This window comes from Psammomys obesus, unplaced genomic scaffold, assembly GCF_907164565.1.
Source record: "Psammomys obesus unplaced genomic scaffold, mPsaObe1.curated_primary_1811, whole genome shotgun sequence".
Classification (NCBI taxonomy): domain Eukaryota; kingdom Metazoa; phylum Chordata; class Mammalia; order Rodentia; family Muridae; genus Psammomys; species Psammomys obesus.
In genome coordinates this window covers 2,272,597-2,296,665 of record NW_026591497.1, presented here as the reverse complement: position 1 = coordinate 2,296,665, position 24,069 = coordinate 2,272,597, and the positions used below count along the sequence as shown (strand labels likewise).

Genomic DNA, 24,069 nt, shown 5'->3' with positions numbered 1-24,069 from the left:
TAAGTTTGTGCTTTAACCAGTTCAAACTGTGCATTTTAAACTGAGTCAAGCAATACTGCAAGGCGACAAGTTGTCTCATTACAGCTAACCATGGATCACCAGGAGAAGCAGAGTATGGCAATAGGGAAGTGATATTCACTCTACACACATACCTTGTCCTCCAGTTGCAAACTTGGTCCCATCAGGGTGAATATCAACTGAAAAAATCGGCTTGCCTGGAAACAAAGAAAAACATATCTAGCTTAGCTTTTATTCACTGGAGAACAACAACAAATTCTCATTTTTAAAATATTGATGTTATTCAAATAACATCTCTAATTTTCATACCTACAGCAAAACATCAGGCTATAGATAAAATTACCTGTGAGTAAGAATGGGGCAATCTAACTTCACTTAGTAAAGACTCTCCAAACAACATGAGATAGCTGAAAATCCAACATAGACTAAGCATGCCATCACTGGGAATAAGAGACTAAAGCATCTCGGGGTATTTCCTGGGGACCTGAACCTATAAAAGCTATAACTGTCTGCAATAACAGCTCAAATCACAAGATCCTATGAAAGGATTCACATCTATACCTGATGACATCTCCCAATCAAGTGGGTCTGTACTTGGCTGACAGCTTGGAAAGGACACTCTCCATCAGTTCTGACTGGCTGGCTGTCATAAGTAGGTCCAATGTTTCATCACAGCCTAGGGCCCTCCGTTCCCTTATTAAGCTTTTGGTTCCTCAAAGCAGTCCCTTAAGTCTATATTACACACATGGTGTGTAGCAATCCCCTCCAAGATAAAGCACTCAATCTTGGAGAGAAGCTCCTGAGACTTAGATGTTCTGAGAGGAGGTAAAACATTTCATATACCAGGGAAGTTCCTTAAAACTAGTAAGTAAACAACAAAAACCTCAGGAAATTCCTGAAACTGATGGCCATACCGGCTCCCTTCCTCCCCAAGATTACATAAGCAGTAAGGCCTACTGAGAGACTTTCAGACCAGCTAAGTTGCCTAGAAAAGGTTCAAACCAACCAAGCATGCTGGAAGAGACACTCTCCAACCTACCAAGCTGCCTGTAGGCTACGCAGTGCACTCTAGCTTCCAGCTTTCAGAAGCTGTCACCCACGCCAGGGTGGGCTTTCAGAGGTAGAGCTGTCTTTGAGTTTTCCATACTCCTATAAGTAACCTCTCACCCATACTACTGTAAGTAACCCAAAAAACCCAGTGGCTCATCAATTAGGACTTTGACAAATACCCTTACTTTGGTCGGCCATTGGTTCCACATATGGAGTAAGTAGACATTTGTTCATATCTTCCCAGGAGTAGTATCATACAACAACACAGAAAGTCCACCTTCTCAGCATTCCCTGTCTGGACCTCTGTTAAAGTGTATACTCTATTAAATTGGATGATCAGTTCCTGAGGGTCAAGGTTTAATGCAGATTCTTAGAAACCATTTAACAGAGCCCTGCAATGGTGGCACATTCCTTTAATCTCAGCACTGGAAGGCTGGGGCCAGCCTGGTCTACAGAGCAAGTTCTAGTACACAAAGAAACCCTGTCTTAAAAAATTAAAAAGAAAAGAAAACACAAAGGGTCCCTCAGTACCTGGGCCTGGCTTAGGAAATTGGCTTGCAGGGCAGACCAGTTAGGCAAAGAAACCAAAACCAAGTAGTCTGTGGAAGTCTGTGCCTTGTGGGTATTTATCCATCTCTCTGTTCTGTTTCCAAGGCCAAAGGCACAAAAGCTGCAGGTGTCATATTAGTTGCTCCTGAATTCATACTACATCCTCAGCCTATGAGTGACACGTTAAAAGTCTGACAGTCAACTAAGCATCAGCAAAGACTGTTAATAACAAAGAATGAAAAGTCACCAGCTCTAGAATCTCACAAGTGATAAGGTAGGAGCCCATGGTGTCTACCTAAGGGAAAGCAGTAAACCTTGACAGGGACTTCATGCCAGTATGAAAAAATCCACAGTGGGTAGTACCCAAAGACAGTAACCTATATGGGTGCTTGGGGTCCTTGTTAATGTCCCTTGACATCATCTTCCTGAGACTTATCTGTGTGATCTAATCAAGTATAAACTCCCATAACACAGGAAAATATGTTTTCATTGTTACTGGTCACAATATGGTAGTGGGAGACACAGCTGTTGCAAGAACACTATGAAAAAGGCATGCCAAGTACAAACAGAAACCTTTGGAAAGTTTTGAAATTGAACTACATGGTCTATGGTCTCCTGAATTCCAAATTAACAAGCTAATACTTTAGACCCCGTCATCATACTGGTAGCCTCTGCCTGGTCCTCAAGTCCCCTCGGTGATCTCCAGGCTAATCAAGAGCCAGAACTCTATGGAAACTGGTCAAACCTAAAGAAGCAGCTGCTCGGCACCTCTCTGGAGCACCACACACACACACACACACACACACACACACACACACACCATATACACCACACACACACAGAATAGGCTAAAAACTATCTTGGGCATAAAACACATAGCAGGCTCAGTCCTCATTTTCTCTGACACAGCTTATCCTTTTACTCCTGGGCTTCATGAAATAAGCTTCTACACAGCTCACATTCTAGATAGCTCTGAAAGAACAGTCCTGGTAGTGGGTGCACCTAGAGGTGGGAGGGCTTACAAGTCCATCTTCCCCCAGATTCCAGACAGAAGATCTTGTCTTAGTCTTCAAGAAAAGAAACCATGGACTGGCAAGATGGCTCAGGTAAAAGTGTTTTCCACCAAGCCTGACAGCCTAAATTCAATCCATTAAAACTCACATGATGGGAAAACCAACTCCTGCAAGTTGTCCTCTGACCTCCACATATACACTGTGGTACATGAGAGCATGCATACAAACAAACACACACACTTAAAATAATTAAACCAAAAAAATTAAGAAAAAGACCCAGAAATTACACAGTGCCATAAAGGAAAGCTAAGTGAGGAAAGAAAGCAAGGTGAGGAAGAACAGATGGGTTCCACCTGGTGCCTCCTTGTCAATGCACCCACTAGGACCACACTGGCATGCCCATGTTCTTCTCTGGCATCACACTTACCCAAAGCCTAAAGAATAGGAGAGAAGGAAGAGAAGACAGATTTCTTGCCCACCCATTCTAAGAAAAGACCTCACAGAAAAGGTTTGAGAACCAGGAAGGACATTTGGAGCAGTGGGTCTAACTCAAGTCATACAGGTACTCTTTCCAGTGTTTGTGGCACTCAGCACTAAGCCAAGGCAGTGAGTCCTGTCAGACACCACGACACAGTGGCAAATTAGCACCAATAAGTCCTGTGGCATTCAGAACAGAAGACTTCTCCAAGAACAGAAGGAGAGCAACAGCCACCTCTGCTGGGGGCTTCTTGGGGATAAAGAGCTTGGGCCTTGCTGGACATACTTCATAAATGCTGCCTCTTCAACACTAGAATCAAGCCTCACTAGCAGAGCATATTTTTGCACATCTGATCTGCTCCTCAAAGTCTGTAGGGAGCTCAGCCCAGGCATTTTCTAAATCTTATACCATTTCCTGGGATAAATACTTCTGACATTCTCATTTTACACTAGGAAGAAACCCAAGGAACACAGAAAGGTACAGAAAGTTGCCCAGAGCCACTCAGCACCCAGCTCTAAAGCCTGAAGCTATTAATACTGTGATATGGCACCTAGCTAAACAACATAATCTACCAAGGCTCTGAATAGAAATAAAGCATAGAAGAGTGGGAGAGTGGGCCAGAGCGTGACTGTGTCCTCATGACACAATGTGCTGTGCCAGACATTATCACTTCAAGCCTTTGGGCTACTTCAGCAAGCCCCAGTAAAATATATCTCCCTAGGACTCCTGCTCCTATGTACCACCTTCACCTTGAACTGGGGCTGGCCTATTAATTGCTTTAACCAACAAGCAGATGAAGTGCTATTCCTGTGTTACACTGAACCCTAGGAAGGTCTAGCATCTCAGCGATTGCTGTCTGGAGAAATCTGGTACCCAGTTCGACTACCATGCTTTGAAGAGGCCTCAGCTGTCCACAGAAAGAAGACTGATGAGTACACACAGCAGTGAGACTCAAGGCCCAGAGCAAAGGCACACTTAAGCATTCTACCTGCAGGCTGCTGAAGTCATCTCAGCAGTCCCATTAATCTGACGTCAACCTGTTGAGCCTTGTCAACTTGTGGGATCATAAGCATAATTTAAAAAAAAAAAAATGGCTGTTTTAAGTCAATAAGGCAAGGGAGTAGTATGTCACACAAGAAATAACCCAAATTGGCAAATTCATCCACCTTCTGGCTTCAGATAATTTAAGATAGGCATCTGGCTTTTTAATGCAAAAGAAAAAAAAAAGCTGTCTTGTGACAGGCATCAGGGAAGAACGAGTTTTGTCCAGTAAGTCTGTGAAATGTCATATTACAAATTGGCCTTCTTAAGAAGCTTGTCAGAACATTTACCTTCATGCCACAGACCATACCTATTACCCAAGAAGTCGACCTCAAAGATACCAGTTACAGCCCATATCCTTACACATATATTTGAAGTATCGCCTAGATTTCTCATCAATCCACATTTGTAAATATCTACCACGGGCCTAATACAAAAACACATAACACATGTAGTATGATTGCCCCTACCCATCAGAAGCTTCCAGAATTAAAGATAATCATACAAACCTTAGTGGAAAGATATACCATGACAGACAACCACATGGCTTAAAAAAAATAAAAAATTAAAAAAATTAAAAAAAAAAAAACTTAACCTAGCTTGGGGCTTCTTTTTGAAGTAACAACTGAATTACGTCCCAACAGTTGAGGGTGAGTTAGCCAGAAGGGTACGGGTGGGATCAGCCAGAGTACTGAATCAAGAGGTACGTATGGTGAGATGATGCTCCATCCAGGAGCTTGGACCATATTCAAAACGTACATTTGAATGGAGTAATGCCAAGGTCACATTCACATTCTGACTCAATAACTGCTGTGTGGAAAAAAGCAGGAAGGAGGGGTGGTAACTCAAAGCTCCAGAAGAAAATGAAAATAAAGACAAGGAACAGGGTTAGATTTAATGCTGGCCCTCTCTGAACTCTTCAGTCCTGTCTTCTATCTGCTACACAAGCTTGATTAATTGTTTAATTTTCCCAAATACTAGTTCCTAATTGCAGAAGTGGTGAGGACACGCTCACCTTGCACACGCCTGCTCCCTGTGGACAGATCAAGATACTGTATCACTGCCCTTCTAAGATGCATCCACTTAATTTAACATTTCTCAGACCAGGACACACTTTTGTCAAAGGGATGACTGGTTTAGCTGACACCGCTTTTTCTTCTTTAGTGATATCTGATGCAGAACAGTTTAGATGAAGTGTGGGGTAGACCTACACATCACTGCCAGTGAAGTGCTAACTCCCAACTCCCTATAGCCTAGGCCTCTCAGCCCCAGGAAAGCAGTCACCACACCTTGTCAATGGGAATGGCCTTAATGAAGGGTTCTCTGAGTGGAGCTAAGTGAACCATCCTACCTTGGCTGGCTAAAAGACTTTTCCTTTGGCATAGCAAGATAATGATAAATTCCCAACTGCCTCCAACTTCAGGCCTTTCTTTATATAGACACAGAGACATAAGCTAAATCAGAATGAACCCTGAACTCTAGCAGTGTTGAGCAGTATTTTTTCTTCAAGTCAACCTGAACCAGAACAGTCCTGCATACCCATCACAGGCCATTCCAGATCACCCATCTTCAACCCACACAAGACCCTACTGACTAGCCAGGCATAGAGCACATGGTTTTAATCCCAGAATTTGGGAAGCAGAGGTAAGTGGATCTCTGAGTTTAGGGCCAGCCTGGTCTACAGAGTGAGTTCCGGGACAACCAAGTGTAGGCTGTGTACAGAGAAATCCCATGTCCAACAGATGAATGAAAAGACATGGGAGAAACATTTGAAAATGGCATCTGGTAAGAGATTGATACCAAAATTTATAGAAATCCAAAAAAAAAAAAAAAAAAAAGGCCACAGAAAGACTGGAAAGGTAGTTCAGCTGTTAAAAGAACTGGCTGCCCTTCCAGAAGACCCAGGTTCAATTCTCAGCACCCACATGGCAGCTCACAACCATCTCTAACTCTAGTTCCAGGGTATCTGATATCTCTGGTTTCTGTGGGCAGTAGGCACACATGTGGTGCAGACATATCTGCAGGCAACAAAAAATAGACAGAGGCCTGAAGAGATGGTTCAGTGGTTAAAAGAGTACTTGCTATTCTTAGAAAGTACTTGAATTCAGTCCCCAGTACCCCTGTCAGGCAACTCTTAATCACCTGTAACTCCACTCTAGGAGATCTTCATCCAAACACCTGCATTCATGCAACAGATACCTATAGATAATTTAAAAGCAACTTTAAAAAAAAATAACCACAGGACTTAAATACACATTTTCCCACGAAGCCATGAACAGGCAGGAAGTAACGAAAAGGTGCTCATGCTCATCAATCTTGAAATCCAAATTATAATTACCCATCACATCACTTCAGTCATAATGAAGGTTACTATCCAGCAAGCTATAAAGTGACAAATATTAGCAAGAATGTGGAGAAAATGGAAACTATGTTGGGATTTCAAAATCTAAAACATGGCACCATCATGATATGAAAATTTGAGGGCTAATCAGAAATAGAATAGCTATTATGCTCCAGCAATTCTACTTCTTGAGTACATATCAAAATAAGCTGAAAGCTGAGTCTTGAGAAAAAGTCAGCCTGAGTCTGCCTCAAAATGCAAACAAAAAGGGGTGCTAGAGAGCTGGCTCAGCAGTCAAGAGCACTGGCTGCTCTTCCAGAGGACCTGGGTTCAGTTCCCAGCAGGCACATGGAGGCTCAAACCATCTATAACTCCATCCTAGAAAATCCAATGCATGGGAATACAAAGGCCTTGATCCCTCCATCTGATTTAGGAAAATTCAGCTCCATATATACCCACAGAAAACCATCTGTGACTTATCAGGATCATCACCTCAATCAGATATAATCAATCATCTCTTGCTTGGGTTACCATCACAATTTCATAAGAGTCACCCAGCCCCCCGCTTCCTCCTGTTGTGGTATAAGCTATTTCCTCCTCTCAAAGCCACCTGTAGCTCTTGCTCTGCCTCCCTTCCAACTCATCATCTGTCTGTACCATTTCTCAAATTCATACTGGTGTGACTCCGCAGAGTACTCCCCAATAATCCTCCTATCTACAAAATTCTCCAGCAAGCAACATTTGCAAAGTATTTGCTCAGGTTTTCTTCCCAACACATCTTTATTTACAATTTTCCTACTCCAGGTGATTACAGCACACATATATGTAGTTCCAGAAACATGGGAGGCAGGAGGATCTCTTGAATTTATTAAATTCAAGAGAAGCCTTGATATGAGAACAAGGCCTTGTCACAGAACATAAAAACTCATTAAGCCTAAAAACATAACTGAAATTCTCCTATACCTATCTCTCCGTAGTGGTGCTTATGTCTTTGTCTATTGTTTCTCTCCACAATGACCTACCTGACTATGTTGACAGCTCCTGACCTTACCTGTAATACTGTTGTCCTTGCCATTCTCATACAACAACATACTTGCTATCATCAAGCTTGCCAGGCAGACTCCGGTGGCTTTCCATCCTTCTTCTAGCTGTCGTTTGCTAAATGACTACTTTGGAAGTTCTCCCCCTCCACCACCTCTTTCCTATGACAAGATACCCACAAGATACCCACCCCCCGCTCTCTGGATGGACCTCAGGCTTTCTAAATGGATGGCTTCAGTCTAGGGAGCTGTTTAGTTTCCTACTGTTTCGAGCTCTTGGCCCAGTCGTTGGTACACAGTTAGCCCTTGGTATTTTTCAAATGGGTAGACTTATCATATTCTCTGCAGGATGGACTTTGAAAAGTATCAGAGACGTTAGGTCCGTTCCAACAAAGGTCTATACTTAGTCCCCAAAGGAGACTTGCTGCCCCTTTTGTCTGTCCCTCACTATAGTGCTGTTTTCCAGGGCAACCTCCCTATAAGCTTAGGTTGTCTTATGCTGGTTAATATATCAGGCAGATACTAGTTTTAGAAACAAGTTTTGACCTACGCAGGTTTTCTTTTTGTTGGGGAAGGGGTTTGTAAGTTACTCTCTATTTATTTTATTTCCCTTCTTAAAATAGAAAACTATAAGAATATGACCCAGCTTCAGGGTTCTTAAACTGTGGGTCTCAACACCAATACGTGAGTGCAACAATACATGAAAGGCAAAAATACAAGGTTTCTAATAACACAATGACCAAAACTTCAAAATCAAACCTGGAGTAGTTCTGTGTGTTTCTGGCAGTTCTTGCATATCTTGCACTGCAAAACTTCACTGCAGTCTCAGATCTAAACAGACAACATGCACACTCTTCACTGCACATGCAGTCTTGCAAAGTAGCACCCTTGAAACAGCTCAGCTCAGACCCAAGAGTACTCTGTTATGAACCGTGGTGCTTTTACGGTGCAGACAATGTTTTCAGTTTACAGAAACATACTGGTTTGGACTGTGTTGTATTGGAATGTTTGACTTAAAGCTGTTATTTGAGTTTCTGATTTCAGTTTCCCAAGAAACTGTTCAAGCAGTTTTAGCCTGACATTAAAATAATACAGCATCCAACAATTCCTGAAATGTCGCTAAACATGCTTCCGCCATTTTGCACTATGTATACAGAAAGTAGTTTTTGGCATTAGCAATTATAAATCAAAATATCAACTCTGAAAATGCCTAAGATTCTTTTATATCACACAGTATCAAATATTCAGCTTGTTCAATTCTTCATATAAAAATTAACATATCCATCTCATTAGTATATAAATTCTCATTTTCAATAAATGATAAAATATGTATCATATAATTGTTTTAAATTAAAATTTATTATCAGCAATAAATGTTATATGCTTATATAGCCAAAATCACATTAAAAAAATTGGTCAAGAATGGGAAAGTTGCCAGGTGTGGTAGCGCACAAATTTAATTCCAGCACTCAGGAGACAGAAACAGGCAGATCTCTGAGTTCAAGGGCAGCCTGATCTAAATAAAGTGTGAGTTCCAATACAGCCAGAACTACACAGAGAAACTGTCTTTTAAAAAAAATTTTTTTTTCAATCTTCATAGAGCTAGGATAGCTCATGCATGGCTCAGTGGCTAGAGACAGTTCCACACAGCCTGAGTTTGATTCTTGGTTCCCACAAGGTGCCAGGAGTGAACTGACTCTCAAGAGTTGTCCTTGATTTCCACACCCACAGCGTGCCTGTGACCTCTTGCTCTCTCCCCACATACACACAGATACATTAGTAAGTAAAATTTAAGAAGCCCTGACATAAATGAATTCCTTAAGGAGAAGCTTAGACAAAATGTTTCCTTGTCACTGGAATCCCTGGTGGATTCTGCCAGAACACCTATCTATAAGAAGACACAGCTAGGACAAACAAGAAGCAAGTCAAGGGCAGTGACCACCCACCCACCAGACACCTTTTCTCTCCTCCTTCAGGATCCAGCACACATAGTGTTCATTAGGTGGTAAGGTGAATACTATAGTATATGCCAGGCACCATTCTCAGCTTTGGGGATAATGCACAGGCAAAGACAAAGTCTCCACCTTCTGGAAGCTAACTTTCTGTAGGCAGGCTCTAGTGGGATTCCAATTTTATTTTACTCAAGTATCTATCTCTCACCCATATAAGCCAGTAGGCAATAATAAATAGCACAAGAGAAGGCATATAACCTAGATGCTCCAATCAGGCTAACAGGGAATACTCAAGATCCAAGTCTGAAGCACAGGTCCCTCCCTCCTGCTCCTCCCAGAAAGCAGAGCTTTGATTCCCCCAAGACCAGAGAATGCTCAAAAGCCAAATGCCAGAAGTTTCTCCAAGCAACTCAAATGAAATCTACTAGGTGAGAAGTTCCAAGGTATCAAGTGATTACAGAAATGGCCACAGAACGACGATCTCCTAGTATAATATTCCTTGTACCAAGTGCCACATGGTTTCTGAAAACTATCCTTCTGAAAATGAAAATAGTCTTCAAGTTCTCCAGGAAGACAGAGATGCTCAGAGTCAGCTCTGGAACCACTACTTGGCAAATTAGAAAGAAAAATTCCGAACTGATCTAGGTATGATTACCAACCTACTTACTTTCTTCATACCTGCTATTGGAGAGGGCTAAAAACTCAGCTCAGTTTCCATCAGCAAATTGTACTGCTACAGATGTTCTCTTTCTGATGCAAGTTATATAGATCTTAAGAGTGATTCGTAGCTCACAGGACAAGTCCTGAAATAGGCCTATTTCTAGGTTTATTGATGTAATTTAGCAACTTCAAGGGCTAAGACCCTCCATCTTCCTCTTTTGCCATCCTCAGGGTGAGCCTATCCTTTAATTACAAACTAGCTACCACATTCAGACCCAGTGAAGGCTTGTAGAAGAAACTGCACCCACAAGTCCTCAGCAAAGATCCTGCTAGGTAGAGGTAGTATTCCATCGAAGTAATTTTAAAACTCCTTGGCACTCACAGGCATACTCAATTAGGAGCATTAGCATAGGTGCCCCTGCCTACAGATTGTCCTACAGAAAAAGGCAGGCAGAAAACAAAAGAAACCCTGGGGTTCTGCTAGCAAAGAAGAGGGCAGCAACCCCGGAGATCAGCAGCACCACTTCCCACCATTTCATAGCCCCACCCAGTTCTCTGGGTGACGATGCTGATTTTGGTGAGAACATGACTCAATTTTTAGACCACAGGGCTTAGTCCAGATCTGTGTCATTTGCTAGGCCCCTCTTAGTCTACAAACAAATACTGAAAGTAATTAGGTTACACTAGCAACATCTGGGTAAATTGTATGGTCAAGGCAGGCACAGTATGTACCCCTTCCATGGATACCCACAAGACTCAAGATTGGGACGATAACACCAGGCTCTTCACTTGGCTTCACTGGTCAGAGCCAGGGACTGCCCCGGTGTGCCTCCCAGCTGTATAACAATGAATCTCCTTATAAAGTTTAAAGTTTATTTTCAACTACTTATTATATTAAAATCCTAAAATGAAAAAAAATATTTGTATGCAACACATGCACATGTGCACACACACATACACACACATGAGATACATACGAAAAAAGTTCTCAATCTGTAGCCCGGCTGGCCTCAATTACACTCACTGCAATCCTCCTGCCTCCTGGGTCTTCGGTTTATAGTCATGAACCACCATGTATAGCTCATCGATTAAAATAATGTTTAAAAGGCTGGAGACAGGGGGTGGGGGTGGCTCAGCTGATAAAGTGACCTGAATTCTGTCCTTGGCACCTACATCAAAAGCCACGTGTCACACCACACCAGTAATCCCAGCACTTGGGAGGCAAAGAAAGGAGTGCCTTGAGGGATCACTGGCCAGTTAGCCTAAACCCAAAGTATGAGCTCAAAGTTCAGTAAGAAACATGGTCTCAAAAAGGAAGAGGGCAGGAGAAGAAACCTGACATTCATCTCTGGCACATGTGCAGACACGCACAAACATACAAATAGTAAGCAAACAAATACAAAAATGCCTGAGAGAATTCCACTGGGAGGCTCAGGAAATGACTCAGTGAGTAAAGACAGCGTGCTGCACAAGCATGAGAGCCTAAGTTCAAGTCCCCAGTACCCATAAAAAAAACCCAAAACTGTCCACTCATCTACCTGTAACTCCAGCTTGGGGGAGATGGTCAAGAAGGGGATCACCTGGACTTCCTGGTTGCCAGGCAGACATGTCCCATGGATGTAAGGAACAGAGTAGAGAGCTTGACATGCTCTCCTAGCCTCCAAACGTGTTTGTCATAATACATGTGCACACGCACTACACACAAAAGAGAATACCACTGCCCAGCTCTCGTCGGTGTTCCTTCTCCAGAACACTTAAGAAATACACTCAAAACTAACATCAAACTACATTACGTGAAAGTAATGCCCAAGCCCTGTTAATTCTTCCTTTATCTACAGTGCCTCCTCTTTCTCATCTCTGCCACTCTTGACCTTTTCTCCCTGTGTCAGCATATCTTACCAAGATCTTGTAACAGTCCTACAGGGACTTCCTAAAACACATGCTAGATGTCCACACTTCTCAAAAACTTCAATGGTCCCCCCACTAAACCCAAAAGAGAAAGTCCAAGTTCCTGACAAGGTGGTCATGACTCCATCCGGCACCCTTCTTTCCTTCTCAGCTGACCCTCTGCAGCATTCTCTTTTTCCTAAATGCCTTTTATCTTGACTGTCCAAGAACAATTTCTCTGTTACTAACATTTTGCCCAGTTGGAAACAAGCCCTCCTTTAATTCAATCTTTTTGCCAAAGCCTCCCCAAGGACTCTAATTACAGGTGTGTGCCACCACAACTAACACCTACTACATAATCTTTTTTGTTTGTTTTTTGGTTTTTGGAGACAGGGTTTCTCTATGTAGCCTTGGCTCTCCTGGACTCAATTTGTAGACCAGGCTAGCCTTGAACTCACAGTGATCTGCTTGCCTCTGCCTCCCTGAGTGCTGGGATTAAAGGGCCACCATGCCCAACTTCAATACATAATCTTAGCTTTACTCAGAAGTGAAATTTATTTTGGCCACAACTGAAGTAAACTGTATGCCCAGGTATGATGGTGTATGCCTTGAAAGACAGGCAGGAGGATCTCTGTGAGATCCAGGCCAGCCTGGTTTACTTGGGAAAGTTCCAGAACAGCCAGGGCTAGATAATGAGATCTTGTTCAAAAAATAAATAAGTAAAATACAGTCAACAAGATTACATCTCAAACAACATATGGAAAATGTACTGCATATAACATCAATATAAACAATAGACACTAATGGCTATTTTGTATCATACTTCAGGGGCAAGCCTTTATATTGAGTACAAAGTGAAGAAATCATTTTACACATTTTACCAAGGCCTATAATTAGTAAAAACCCAACTAACTAGTAAATGATGTTATCTTGAAGTCAGCCTAAATCCACATCCAAGGCAAATTTCATCGCAAAACTACAGTGTCAAAATTTACCAACCATAGACCAGATAACCATAACATCTCAACTGGAGGTGATCTGGACTACCAATGGACATATCAATGGACTACCAAAGTCCACAGATATTTTGGTTGAAGTAAATGGGCAGTTATGGTGGTGGGTACTGTTGACATCTAAAGATCACACAATACACAGGACAGCCGCTAAAACAGTAGTATGACTAAAAATATGTTAATCGTACTGGGGCTGAGAAATCCTATGTGAGAGGTGTCTCTAGTACTGGGCCAGAAAAATGAAGACCAACAAACACTTCTGCCTTTAACCTTTTAGCTGCCTGTCTATCTTGTCTAAATGAATCCTCTGTCATCTTAAGGAAAACCTTCAGCTCTCTTTTCCTGCCCTCTCTGAACTCTCTGGCCCCAGAAAAATGTTCATGCTGCATAAGGAGATAGGAAGCACAACTGCTGAGTGAGAAGGCCAAGAAGTATAAGCATGCATCCCCTCCAATGCAGTAGGTTCTGTTTTTTCATCCAAAGAAAACTGAGTTTGCCAGCTACTACTGCAACTACTCACTACCATCTCTAAAGGCCTGCTTAGCAGTGACTCCCAAAAGCATCATCTCCAAGATAGAGGCAATGCAGAGATGGAGGTTGTCTTTAGATTTAATAAGAAAAAACAATTGCTTGCCTCAACATCTTTTATCATTAGTAATCATATCGTTTACATTTTTATTTTTTAAAAATCCATACAATATACTTCTTATCATAGACTTTCTCCTCCCCATCACTTAGATTTCTAATGGACGTTCAGGGCTGTGAACTTTAATGTCTGTTCTTAGCTGAACTTCATAATCATACAGTAAAGTGCAGAGAGCACATATCTAGACTCTGGACCACCAATCGCCCTCCTTGTTACCCAAAAAACAGATGGTTTGCTGTGAGTAAAAAGCCAAATACAAAATGAAAAGGCCACGTGGATTTTTTTAAAAGGAAAAAATGCACTTACTCCTTTCTTTAAAAAAAAAAAAAAAAAAAAAAAAAACTATAGCTCCCTCTAGATACATTACAAAGTAGGAACAAGACAGTATCAGGGAGATCCTTTCCCTTTCAGCAAAGGGTAGCCGCTGCCTAGTATGTCCTTCGGATGCTTCCAAACACTCAAGTACTAACAGCTGGGGGGAAAGGCTCTTTCTCAATCGCTCAGCAAGAGCAAACCAATTCCTGGAGTAGTGAGTGGATGCCACCGACTGCTTTATACCAGCCATCTCGACCAGGGTGTATGAATCTGTTTTTTTAAGTTACTACCACATATCCAAAGTCGATCATCTCCTAGAACACACCTGTGCACCACTGGTTCCGATCTTAGTCACCCTGAAGCCCCGACCTTGCATTAAACGTGGTCCCTTCGAGGTCCTCCATAGGACCTGAGCCCGGGCCCTTCCCATTCCAGGACTGCAATAGCCCGAGTGGGGGCACTGTCACAAGCTCCAGGCCTGAGAAACGGCAGTACAATCGGTCTCTCAGGCAGATTCTAGATCTTCACCGAGCCACTGAAAGGCCACAAGAGGGATGTCGCCCCAGTTTCATACTCGCAAGAACCATCTGAGCACATACTGAACGGTGAAGCCGGATAGCAGCACCAGGCCGGTGCCCCGGCAGGCTCACAGCAGACAGGCGCCAAGCACCCAGACTAGGGGTGGGCGGCACAGGGCTATGGCCTGGGGCGCAGGCGGACTTCGCTGCAACCAGCCTGAAGCACGTGCCCGGGCTCGCCGGTGTCCCGAAGCCGAAGACAAAGTCGGCTCCTGCCCGCTCTGCAGCTCCAGAGCCCGGCACCGGCGTCTGGACAAGGCGGGCAAGACTTGAGCACCGCCGCAAGCCAACTCCAGACCCCACCCAGATGCGGGCTCCGCCGCCCACGACTCCTGCGTGCACTCACCATTGTGGTTGACCCAGGTTGGCTTCAAGAGCTTCATTGTTCGGCCGCTGCCGGGCTGAAGCCAGAGCCGTGTCCCTCAGCGCGCCTGGGCCATGGAGCCGCTGCTGCTTCCTCCCGCGCCTCTCGCCCTCCGGCCGCCGCCCACCCTTGCCCTCAGCGCCGCCGCGCCATCGCCAGCCCGCGCCCCCAGCCGCCGCCACAGCCGCCTCCTGCGCTCGGCCGCCGCCGCCGCCGCCACAGCCGCATCCCCTGCGCCGCTCCTCCTCCGGCGGCTCCGGGGCAACGCCGGAAGTCACGGCGCGCACCTGCCAAATCGCCCCGGCGGGAAACCGCTCCCTACGCGGACGGGGCCGCCTCGGGTCTTTCGCAGGCAGGGAGAACGCAAGGCTTACTCCGCTTTGTGTCTGGCATGGGCACGGTCGCTGGCGAGGCTCGTTGTGTGCAGGCTGGCAGAGCCTCCAGATCCCGCCCAGCGATGCAGAGTCAGGGTGGTGTCCAGGTCTCTAGCTCTGCCTCCGCGGCTCCGAGCTCCAGCTTAGTAACTTTCTTCCGTCTCCCATCAACACGAGCTATTGGGCATCTCGGGAGCGCCAGCCGGGCCGGGGCCAGCCTGCGTCTAGCTGCAGACGGCAGCGGCCCTGGGCTCGATTGGATGCAGAAAAGAGCTAGCCTGGTGGAGAGGGACAGGGGGCCAGACAGGCGCGTTTATTGGAAGAGCGGGGTGTTTGCATAGGCATGAACACATAAGCCAAGCGGAGCAAAGAGCAGCCACCATGGCACAGGCGACACTTAAGAACGGACCGCAGCACCAATAGAAGGCGGAACGCCTGCTGCAGGGTGCAGCGAGGCGAGCCGCGCTTGCCCGGGGCGGGGCTGCGTCGGGGGCGGGGCCAGAGGCGGGCCCGCCTCTCCGAATCCCGGACCGGGGAGTTCCGGGCGGCGGCCTGCTGTACCCTACCCGGTACCGCGCGCCGGACCGCTGAGGGGCGCGCTCCCGGAAGCTGCCCGCCTGCAGGTGGCGTGAAAAGGTATGGCTGCCGCTGTGCTGCTGTGTTCTGCGCGGGCTCTGCGGAATCGGAGTTGGTGAGTGCAGCCGCGGGTGGTGGAGTGCCCAGCGCGCGTGCGCGGGCTCTGCACTGGCGCTGCTCTGGTGCTCTAAGATTATTGATCGTCTGTTTCGGATGAAGATCCGGGCTGGAAATGTACTCAGCTGACAAACTACTTGCCTAACGAGTGTGAGGCTAAAGGCTCTAGCCTAGCAACACAGAAAATTGGACGTGGTGGCACACGCCTGCAGCCCCAACACCAGGGAGATAGAGACTAGATCAGAAATTCAAGGTCATCAGCAGCTGCATACCACGTGTAAAACTCGGCCTGTATTACACCCTATCTTTAAATAAAAAATCCTTCTGGAGCAAGTAGAGGCTCTGCCCAAGCTGGAAACGGAGTTGAAAAATCGTCATTTTGATCTTGCTGGCCTAATAGAAGTGAACGAGGAGTTGTGGCTCAGCCCAGGCAAGAGAATTGCCTCAAGTTTCAGGATAGAATAAACTACTGAGACTTTTTTTCTGAAAAATACTTACAGACGTCCTCCAGGTTTGGGGGAGCCCTGTAGTTATGTGTATGTGCCTTCTTTTTCCCCAATCAGATCTTTATACCTACCCTCTCTCCTTCAGGATACCTGGAACCTGCCAGACACAGATCAGACACACCCACCAGAGAGCTTCATTGCTGTCCTTCTGGGAGCTCATCCCCATGAGGTAAAATTGAACATGACCCCAAGTTCGAAGGGTGTGAGGAACACATTATGCATATAACCAAAACAAAGCAAGACTGCCCAACTTTTGATTAGCAGATTTCACAGTCTGTCAGCTAGTTAAACTTAGGTAGCTGCTGCTGTCCTTTCAACAAGCTCTGTACTGTGATAGCGTACTCATGGTAAAGTAGTTTAAATAAGTAGCAGTTAGCTTTGAAGAGTCTGGTGTGTTTTAAAGGACACATCTTAACTACTATATTTCCATAGGCCTTGCTCTTCCCTGCTCGTTGTTCTGATTCACTAAGTGGGAGGAAGTTTCAAAGATTAAAAATAGTTCCTAGAAACGTTGGATACTTTCTTGGGACTTGATTTAGTTGATTTTAATGCTAAAGGGTTTGCTTTATTCTTTAAGATTTTATATGTGTGTGTGTATGCCTGTCATATGTATACATACATGTTCTCAGGTGCCCTCAGAGGCCAAGACGGGCTACAGATGCCCTAGAGTTACAGGCATTTGTGAGCCCGTGATGTGAGTGCTGGGAACCAAGCTCCAGTCTTCAAGAGGAGAAAGCACTCTTAACTGCTGAGCTATCTCTCCAGCCCCAGATTTGCTTATTCCTAATGGTGAAATTATTCCTGAGAGGTGTGTTCCTAAAAGTAAAACAGATAATTGCCAAAGCATTACGACAAATTTTTTTTTTAACGTGTTGTGTCTGCATGTATGAGTGTGAATTGCATGCTTATGGCCTCAAAGGCCAGAAGACGGTGCCAGATCCCTCCGAACTAGAATTAATGATGGTTAAAAGCCACCATGTGAGTACTGGAAACGAAACCCAGGTCCTCTGCAAGAGCCACAAGTGTTCTTAACCATCTCAACACCCCAAAAACTGTTAACAAATTCTAAGAAATAAATAAAGACATGTCCAGTCACTTTCACCATCCTGTCTCTTTCAGTCTTAAAGCGTTTTGTAAATCACAAATTCATTAAAAATGTGAATGAGCTTTTATTTAAGTAAGTTCACTTCTCGGGGCAGTCTCAATGAATCACAAACTGACACTCCCAAGCCAAGAATGTAGTTAGGTTTATTGAGTCCTTGCCTAGCACGTACAAAGCCTTTCTTAAATTTAATCCCTAGCACCATAATACCAGGAATGGTTTAAAAAAAAATTACTACACTAGCAGTCAGGAGGTAGAAGCAGTGGGATCAGAGTTCAAGAACATCCTTGACTGCATAGCTAGTTCAAGGCACGCCAGGGCTATGTGAGAATCTGTCCTAAAAAAAAATAAATTAGGCATTGGTGGCACACCCTTTTAATCTTAGCACTTGGGAGGCAGAGACAGGCCTGGGTTCAAGGCCAGCCTGGTCTACACAGTAAGTTCTAGGACAGCCAAGGCTACCCAGAGAAACCCTGTCTCAAAAAAAAAAAAAAAAAAAAAAGACAAAATTAACACTTCCTCTTGGTAAATCCCTGTATTTCTGTGCTGCTTCCTGGAGTTCATAGGACCCATACAGTCCTCATGAACACAATGGACTAAACTAATGGAGTCAGGACTGTGAACAACTCTCTCTTGTAGCATATGATACAAGTGTGAAGCACTTCATTGAGCATCATATCTGAGATTAAAGTAGAATCATTGAATGTTTCTATCCACTAGAGCAGAACCTCAACGAAAGAAGAAGAAGTTAGACCCTAGAAAGGAACAAGCAGTAAAGGATCGATTGAGAAGGAGGATCCGAAAACTGGAAAAAGCCACCCAAGAACTAGTTCCTATTGAAGATTTTATTACCCCCTTGAGGTTCTTGGATAAATCAAGGTAAGGGTTCTCCTCTGGGAGATAATCCTTAATGCAAAAAAAAAATCACTCAGGTAGTTCTAACTAATGTTCATGTCTGTGATGGAAATAGGTGAGTAGGGTTGACTTGGCCCTGGTCTGAGTTCTTTTCATTTTGAGTGTGCTTTTGGAAATTTGGAAAAAAACAGCTCAGCTTCCTCCGAGGTTCATGTTCGTTTCCATGAATGTTGGCCATGAGGACATAGGCCTTGGCTTTGTAGCCTTCCCCCCATTACCATAGTGGAAAATTCTCAGCCTCTTCTACAGATCTTCAGTTACTGTGTGTTGCAGCTGTATAGTATGTAAGATGAGCAGCTTGTGGTTTCTTGAAAAAGCACACAGTTTATAAAGCCCTGCAAGTTAGGAAGCGTAGGTGTTTTTGTTGTGTTCTAGGACTAAATAAGCTCTTGTCTCTAGGATTTTGTCATTTGTTTCACTTTTCTTCTGTACACCCTCTTACCAAAATGAGGGTTTTGGGGGCAGAAACAATATAGTTCTCCCTAAGCATGCTCCTTCTGCTGGGGAACAGCAACTGCTGCCATGTTCTACGCTGTATTTTTTTTATGTGTAATTGTGTGTGTTGCAATATGTTCATGTGACTGCAGGTGCCCTGGAGGCCAGAAGAGAGCAGCATATCCTATAGAGCTGGAGTTACAAGCAGTTGTAAGCCACTTAATTTCGGTGCTGCAAAAAGAATTCTAAGAATTCTAAGAACAGTAAATAGTCTTAACCTCTGAGTCTTCTCTCCATCACTAACATTACATTCTTAATATACCCCCAAATTTACTATTTTCCTGAGCCCTGGTTATACCTGGCAGTGCCTCCCAGTAGGGCCCTTAAGTCATGTGCTGTCTCTGCAGCAGGGTCAGTAATCTGCAGCCTCACACATTTGGACTTGTGTGTTCACAGACAGCGACCTCAGGAGGAGCATTCTCCTGAGGAGAGTGAGCGGAGAGCTCTTCTGCTGAAGAGGTGGGCACTATATAAGCAGCAGGAGCATGAACTGGAGAAGGACACCATCAAAGCCATGCTGGAAGCCCAGCAGGAAGCCCTGGAGGAGCTGAAGCTTGAGTCTGCAGAGCTCTATGCTGAAGCCATAAAGCGTGACCCCAGCCTGTTCCCCTTTGAGAAAGAAGGGCCACATTACACGCCACCTATCTCTAACTACCAGGCCCCTGAAGGCAAGTACAATGACATCACCAAGGTGTACACACAAATAGAATTCAAAAAATATAACTGAACACCGCTGTCCTCAGAACATGCTGGCTCCAGGAATCAGGATGAGCAAGCTGAATTCTACTTTCCCCAGATGAGACATCTTGGTAACAAATAAAGTATAATCAGAAGCATCTCTGTCGTTTATTTCAATCAAAAGAAATTCACCTCAGTTTGGCTGTCCTTTTCAGATGCTGGTAAAACAATGACAAAAAGAGAACATTGGCCCTCCGGTGGGGAAAATATCACTTTAAAATGAAGATTTTAGTTGTGTTCTGAACTATTTGCAGAAAGCACAAGATAACCCAAAGAACTGAAGGTGAAAATTACACAGGATTTTGCCAGTTGGGCAAGTATGGCAGAAGAAACTGGACCTTTGCTGGGGTCAGCTGCAAAATTCCCTTTTGAGTTTCAAGGTAAGGAGTAGAACAATTGGCGGAAGCTGCTCTGGCCTCCAGGAAAGAGTAGGACCTGTTCCAGACTATTGCATTCAGTACGGTTAATTGGAGATGATTTATGTAATTCCAGCACTTGGAAGACTGAAGCAGAAAGAGCTCCAGAGGTTTAAAGCTAGCCTAAGGTACAGTTTGAGACCCTGTCTGCAAAACAAAAAACAAAACTCTGAGGTAGTAAATGTAGTTTTCTGTTCCAGCTGCCATAACAAAATACCATAGCGTAGGCAGCTTACTCAACAAAACATTTTCTAGAACGTGCCTCAGAAGTGGATCACTGTTGCTCCCTGCCTGGCCTAATTTCTCTAAGCATATTGCCTCTTAATGTTTAGAAGTTTAGAAGACTGCCCCCAAAGTGGGTTCAAATGATCCTTCAGCCTCAGCCTCCCAAGTAACTGGCTACTGGTGTGTGCCAACATGTCCATACTGCTAGATATTTCTTTCCCCTTCTCTGGGGTGGCTCGGGGTTGAGACAAGGTCCCACTGTTGTAACCTAGATTGGCCTTGATCCCTCACTTGTTCTGTTTTTCTCTAGGGTGAAATAGTTGTATGAATAAACCATATTTTCTTTTTTTACTCATCCTGTTACATCCACGGTTTAGCTGTCAGGAACAAAGCTGCACAGATCCCTTCAAGACCCTGCTTTAATTCTTTTTTGAGGAAAAAGTGATAGAGATGAAAACAATGGCTTTGAGCATGGTAAGAAAGTTCTACCACATAGCTATGCCCCAGCCTTCTGCTTTAACTCTCCATATCCTTACCTATACTTATTTGTGGAGTGTTGGCTAATAGCTTTCTTCTTTGGTGCGAGGTGGTCTTGTGGTTTTGGTCTGTATTTTCTAATAGCTACCGATGTGAGTTGCAAATGTTTTCTTCCATTCTATGGGTTGCCTTTTACTATCAGTAGCCTTTTTTAAAGTGTATATGGTGTTTTCCCTTCATGTATGTCTGGTCAGTACATTGCTGTCTAGTGCCTACATCCATAACTCCCCTGCAACTGGAATTATGGAGAGCTGTGAGTCACTATGTGGGTGCTTGGAGTGGAACCTAAGTCATCTACAAAGGCAACAAGGGATCTTAACCACTGATCTATCTCTCCAGACCCTACTATTCATACTCTTTTGATACATGAAAATTTACATGAAGTCCAATTTATCTTTTCTTTCAATGTCAGTAACTAAGGTTAGGTTTGGGGTTTTCTTTTTTTTATTTTTATTATTGGTTACATTTTATTAACTCTGTATCCCAGGTGTATCTCGCTCCCTCATTCCCTCCCAATCCCACCCTTCCTCCCTACCTCATCTCCCTGCCCCTTTCCAAGTCCACTGCTTGGGGAGGACCTCCTCCCCTTTCATCTGACCCTGTTTTATCAGGTATCTTCAGAACTGGCTGCAATTGGGTTTTCTTTTGGTTTAATTTGTTTTGGGGTTGGATTTATTATAGTCCAAGTTGGACTAGATCTCCTTACATAACCAAGGCCAGCCTCAAACTCATCAATTCTCCTGCCTCCCTGGGGGCTGGAATTACAGGTATGAGCCACTGTGCTTATCTATTTATTACACAGTAAATAAATCATAGCTGGCCTAGGAAAATGGCTCAGCAGAAAAAGCACATGCCACCCAAGAGTGAGGGCTGGAGTTTAGGTCCCCAGAGCACAAGTGAAAACAGATGGCTGTAATCCCAACAAACAGGAATTAGAGACAGGCAATTCCCAGAGCAAGCTGGCCAGCCACACTAGCCAAAACAGCAAGCAGCAGGTTCAGTAGGGGACCTGGCCTCATACATAAGGTGGAAAGAGATTAAGGAAGATGTCTACTTTCAACCTTGACACACATGTGCACACACGTGTACACACAGAAGTCCAGCTTCGCCAGGCCATGTACACTGAGGAGGGGTGTGAAGTTGGCTATTCATCACTCAGCAGACTTTTCTCTAAGGGAGCAAAATTTAATCTCCTGGAACCAGTGAAAAACTCTGGGTCCGGCACAAAAAGGGGGATACATACACTATACATTGCACATTATACATTTCACACATATTTGGAGGATGAAACAAGGCTCCAACAAGCGCCAACTATTTTACATATATACACATAGCACATACACAGATTTGGTGAATAATGCAAAGCTACAACTTTTATTTTTTTTCCCCTTCAGCTTATATATTCTAGCAAATTCTCTAAAGCAGTATAAAAATTACATTATGGTTACATTCTATTTTTCAGCAAGTCAGTGGTTATAATGAGACATGACCAAACATTTTGCATATTACAGGTGGAAAAAAATTATTTCCAAAAAAACACATACATTCGTATCTAAGCGATGTGTTATAGATTAACAAAGGATAAACAAGCAAGATAGTTTTCTCAGCCAGTTTCCTTACTGGCAGATCTCAATTTTGAGGTGACAAAGAAAGGATCTTATTAGTTATCTAAAAGGGATCTTATAAAAAATCTTCAGAGAATCAGATCTAAATTTTTATATATAAAAAACAGTCATTTCTACTTTAAATCCTCAGAGTGCACGTCTGCTCATTAGCATTTTTTATTAAATCTTATCAGGAAGCAAGTATAAGAATTAATCAGCACCTTGATTACCAGCCCAGGTTTAGCAAGAGAATCATGGGGGCTGGATAGATGGTTCAGAGGTTAAGAGCACTGCTTGCTCTTCTAGAGGTCCTGAGTTCAATTCTAGTAACCACATGGTGGCTCACAACCATCTATAAAGAGATCTGGCATTCAGGGGTACATGCAGACAGAACATTATATACATAATAAAATAAATAAATCTTAAAAAATAAGAGTCATGTCAGCCAGTGCTAGTTGGGCTGCCATTGTTCTTGTTCCCTGACCTCAAAAAAATCTCTAACAACTACTAAGAGTATGTCTTTCTGAACTTTAGGTTGTTCCCCAAGATTTTCTAAATCAAAGCCACTAATAAAAACATTTTGTCCTAACTAACAGTCTACATCTCTAAATTCTTTCTAAGGGTGGTGGTTGAATCATTAATCTGTTCCAACAGCAATGTTTGGAAAAGATCAATCACTAATATTGTAAGTGCCAATGGCACTGCTCAGCGAGTAGCTGGAAACTCCCCTGGCGTTTTCATACAGCTCTTAGATTATGAGGGAAGTTGTGGCTGTGAGGGCAACAAGCAGAGCGAAACTTAAACAGCATGAAATCTTCAGGATACATAATCCTTGGGGCTTTGCCTCTCCAAGGCACATCATGGTTGTGTTAACCACTGGGCCACATCCCATGATTGAGCAAACAGCTGTTTGCCGTTTTTCTCCCAAGGCCCCCAACATGTGCACACATGTACATACAAACAAACAAAACTTTAATTTAAAATTTACAGGAATGATTGGCCCTGTGTACAGCTTCAGGTTTTACATTTAGTTCTTTGATCCACTTTGAGTTAATATCTTTCTTTTTCCAGTTTATAACTTTATATTGTTATAGCTAAAAAAAAGCTCCATTTTACACTAGGCATCCATTTTGGTGCCCGCCAACTAGTTCTCTCTGGCTCCAGTTCATGGAAGGTAAGTTCCCAGGAACCCTGACAAGGTAATCCCCACCCAAAAATGTACAGCCCTGACTATCTTACTTGTTATATGATGAACTGTTCTTTTTGCTTCTCTAACTTGCTTACACAGATACCCAAAAGTTGTTTTGTGTTGCCTTAACCACTTAACTTGGCAAAACAGAACAGTTTTTGCTTACTTGCTTGGATATTAAAAGTCTCACGTGGTTTTCCCCTTTAAAAGTCCTTCCCTAGACCCCCTCCTTCACAGCAATCTCAAATTCGGCTCAGATTGTTCATCCAGGTAGAAGCGAATCAGTAAGTCTTATAACTGGATTGAGTCTGTGGTCTTTTCCCAGCATCA

The 24,069-nt window shown here is 43.7% G+C and overlaps 2 protein-coding genes across 4 annotated transcripts in view; one reads left to right on the top strand and one right to left on the bottom strand.

The window, feature by feature from the left end:
* The window catches only part of LOC129679227 (protein HIRA), a 76,625-nt gene extending 61,548 nt beyond the window's left edge, over nt 1–15,077 (bottom strand). Inside the window, exons 1-2 of one of the 2 annotated variants that reach the window (XM_055610197.1) lie at nt 14,928–15,077; nt 153–215 (exon numbers count right to left, since the gene is read on the bottom strand). In XM_055610197.1, the coding sequence (XP_055466172.1) occupies nt 153–215; nt 14,928–14,964 (100 nt within the window). In that variant the 5' untranslated portion in view covers nt 14,965–15,077. Of the gene's footprint in view, nt 1–152; nt 216–14,927 lie in introns of those variants that run through there. The other variant, XM_055610198.1, reaches the window with a different exon arrangement.
* A 750-nt stretch (nt 15,078–15,827) lies between these two features.
* Nucleotides 15,828–19,866, top strand: Mrpl40 (mitochondrial ribosomal protein L40). 2 transcript variants are annotated; one of them, XM_055610201.1, is made up of 4 exons: nt 15,828–16,010; nt 16,604–16,687; nt 18,341–18,499; nt 19,427–19,866. In XM_055610201.1, the coding sequence occupies exons 1-4, from the start codon at nt 15,958–15,960 to the stop codon at nt 19,755–19,757; spliced, it is 627 nt and encodes a 208-aa protein (XP_055466176.1). In that variant the 5' UTR covers nt 15,828–15,957; the 3' UTR covers nt 19,758–19,866. The 2 variants fall into 2 exon arrangements, with proteins under 2 accessions (XP_055466176.1, XP_055466177.1); XM_055610202.1 differs by having other exon boundaries at nt 15,834–15,955.
* The last annotated feature ends 4,203 nt before the right edge of the window (nt 19,867–24,069 follow it).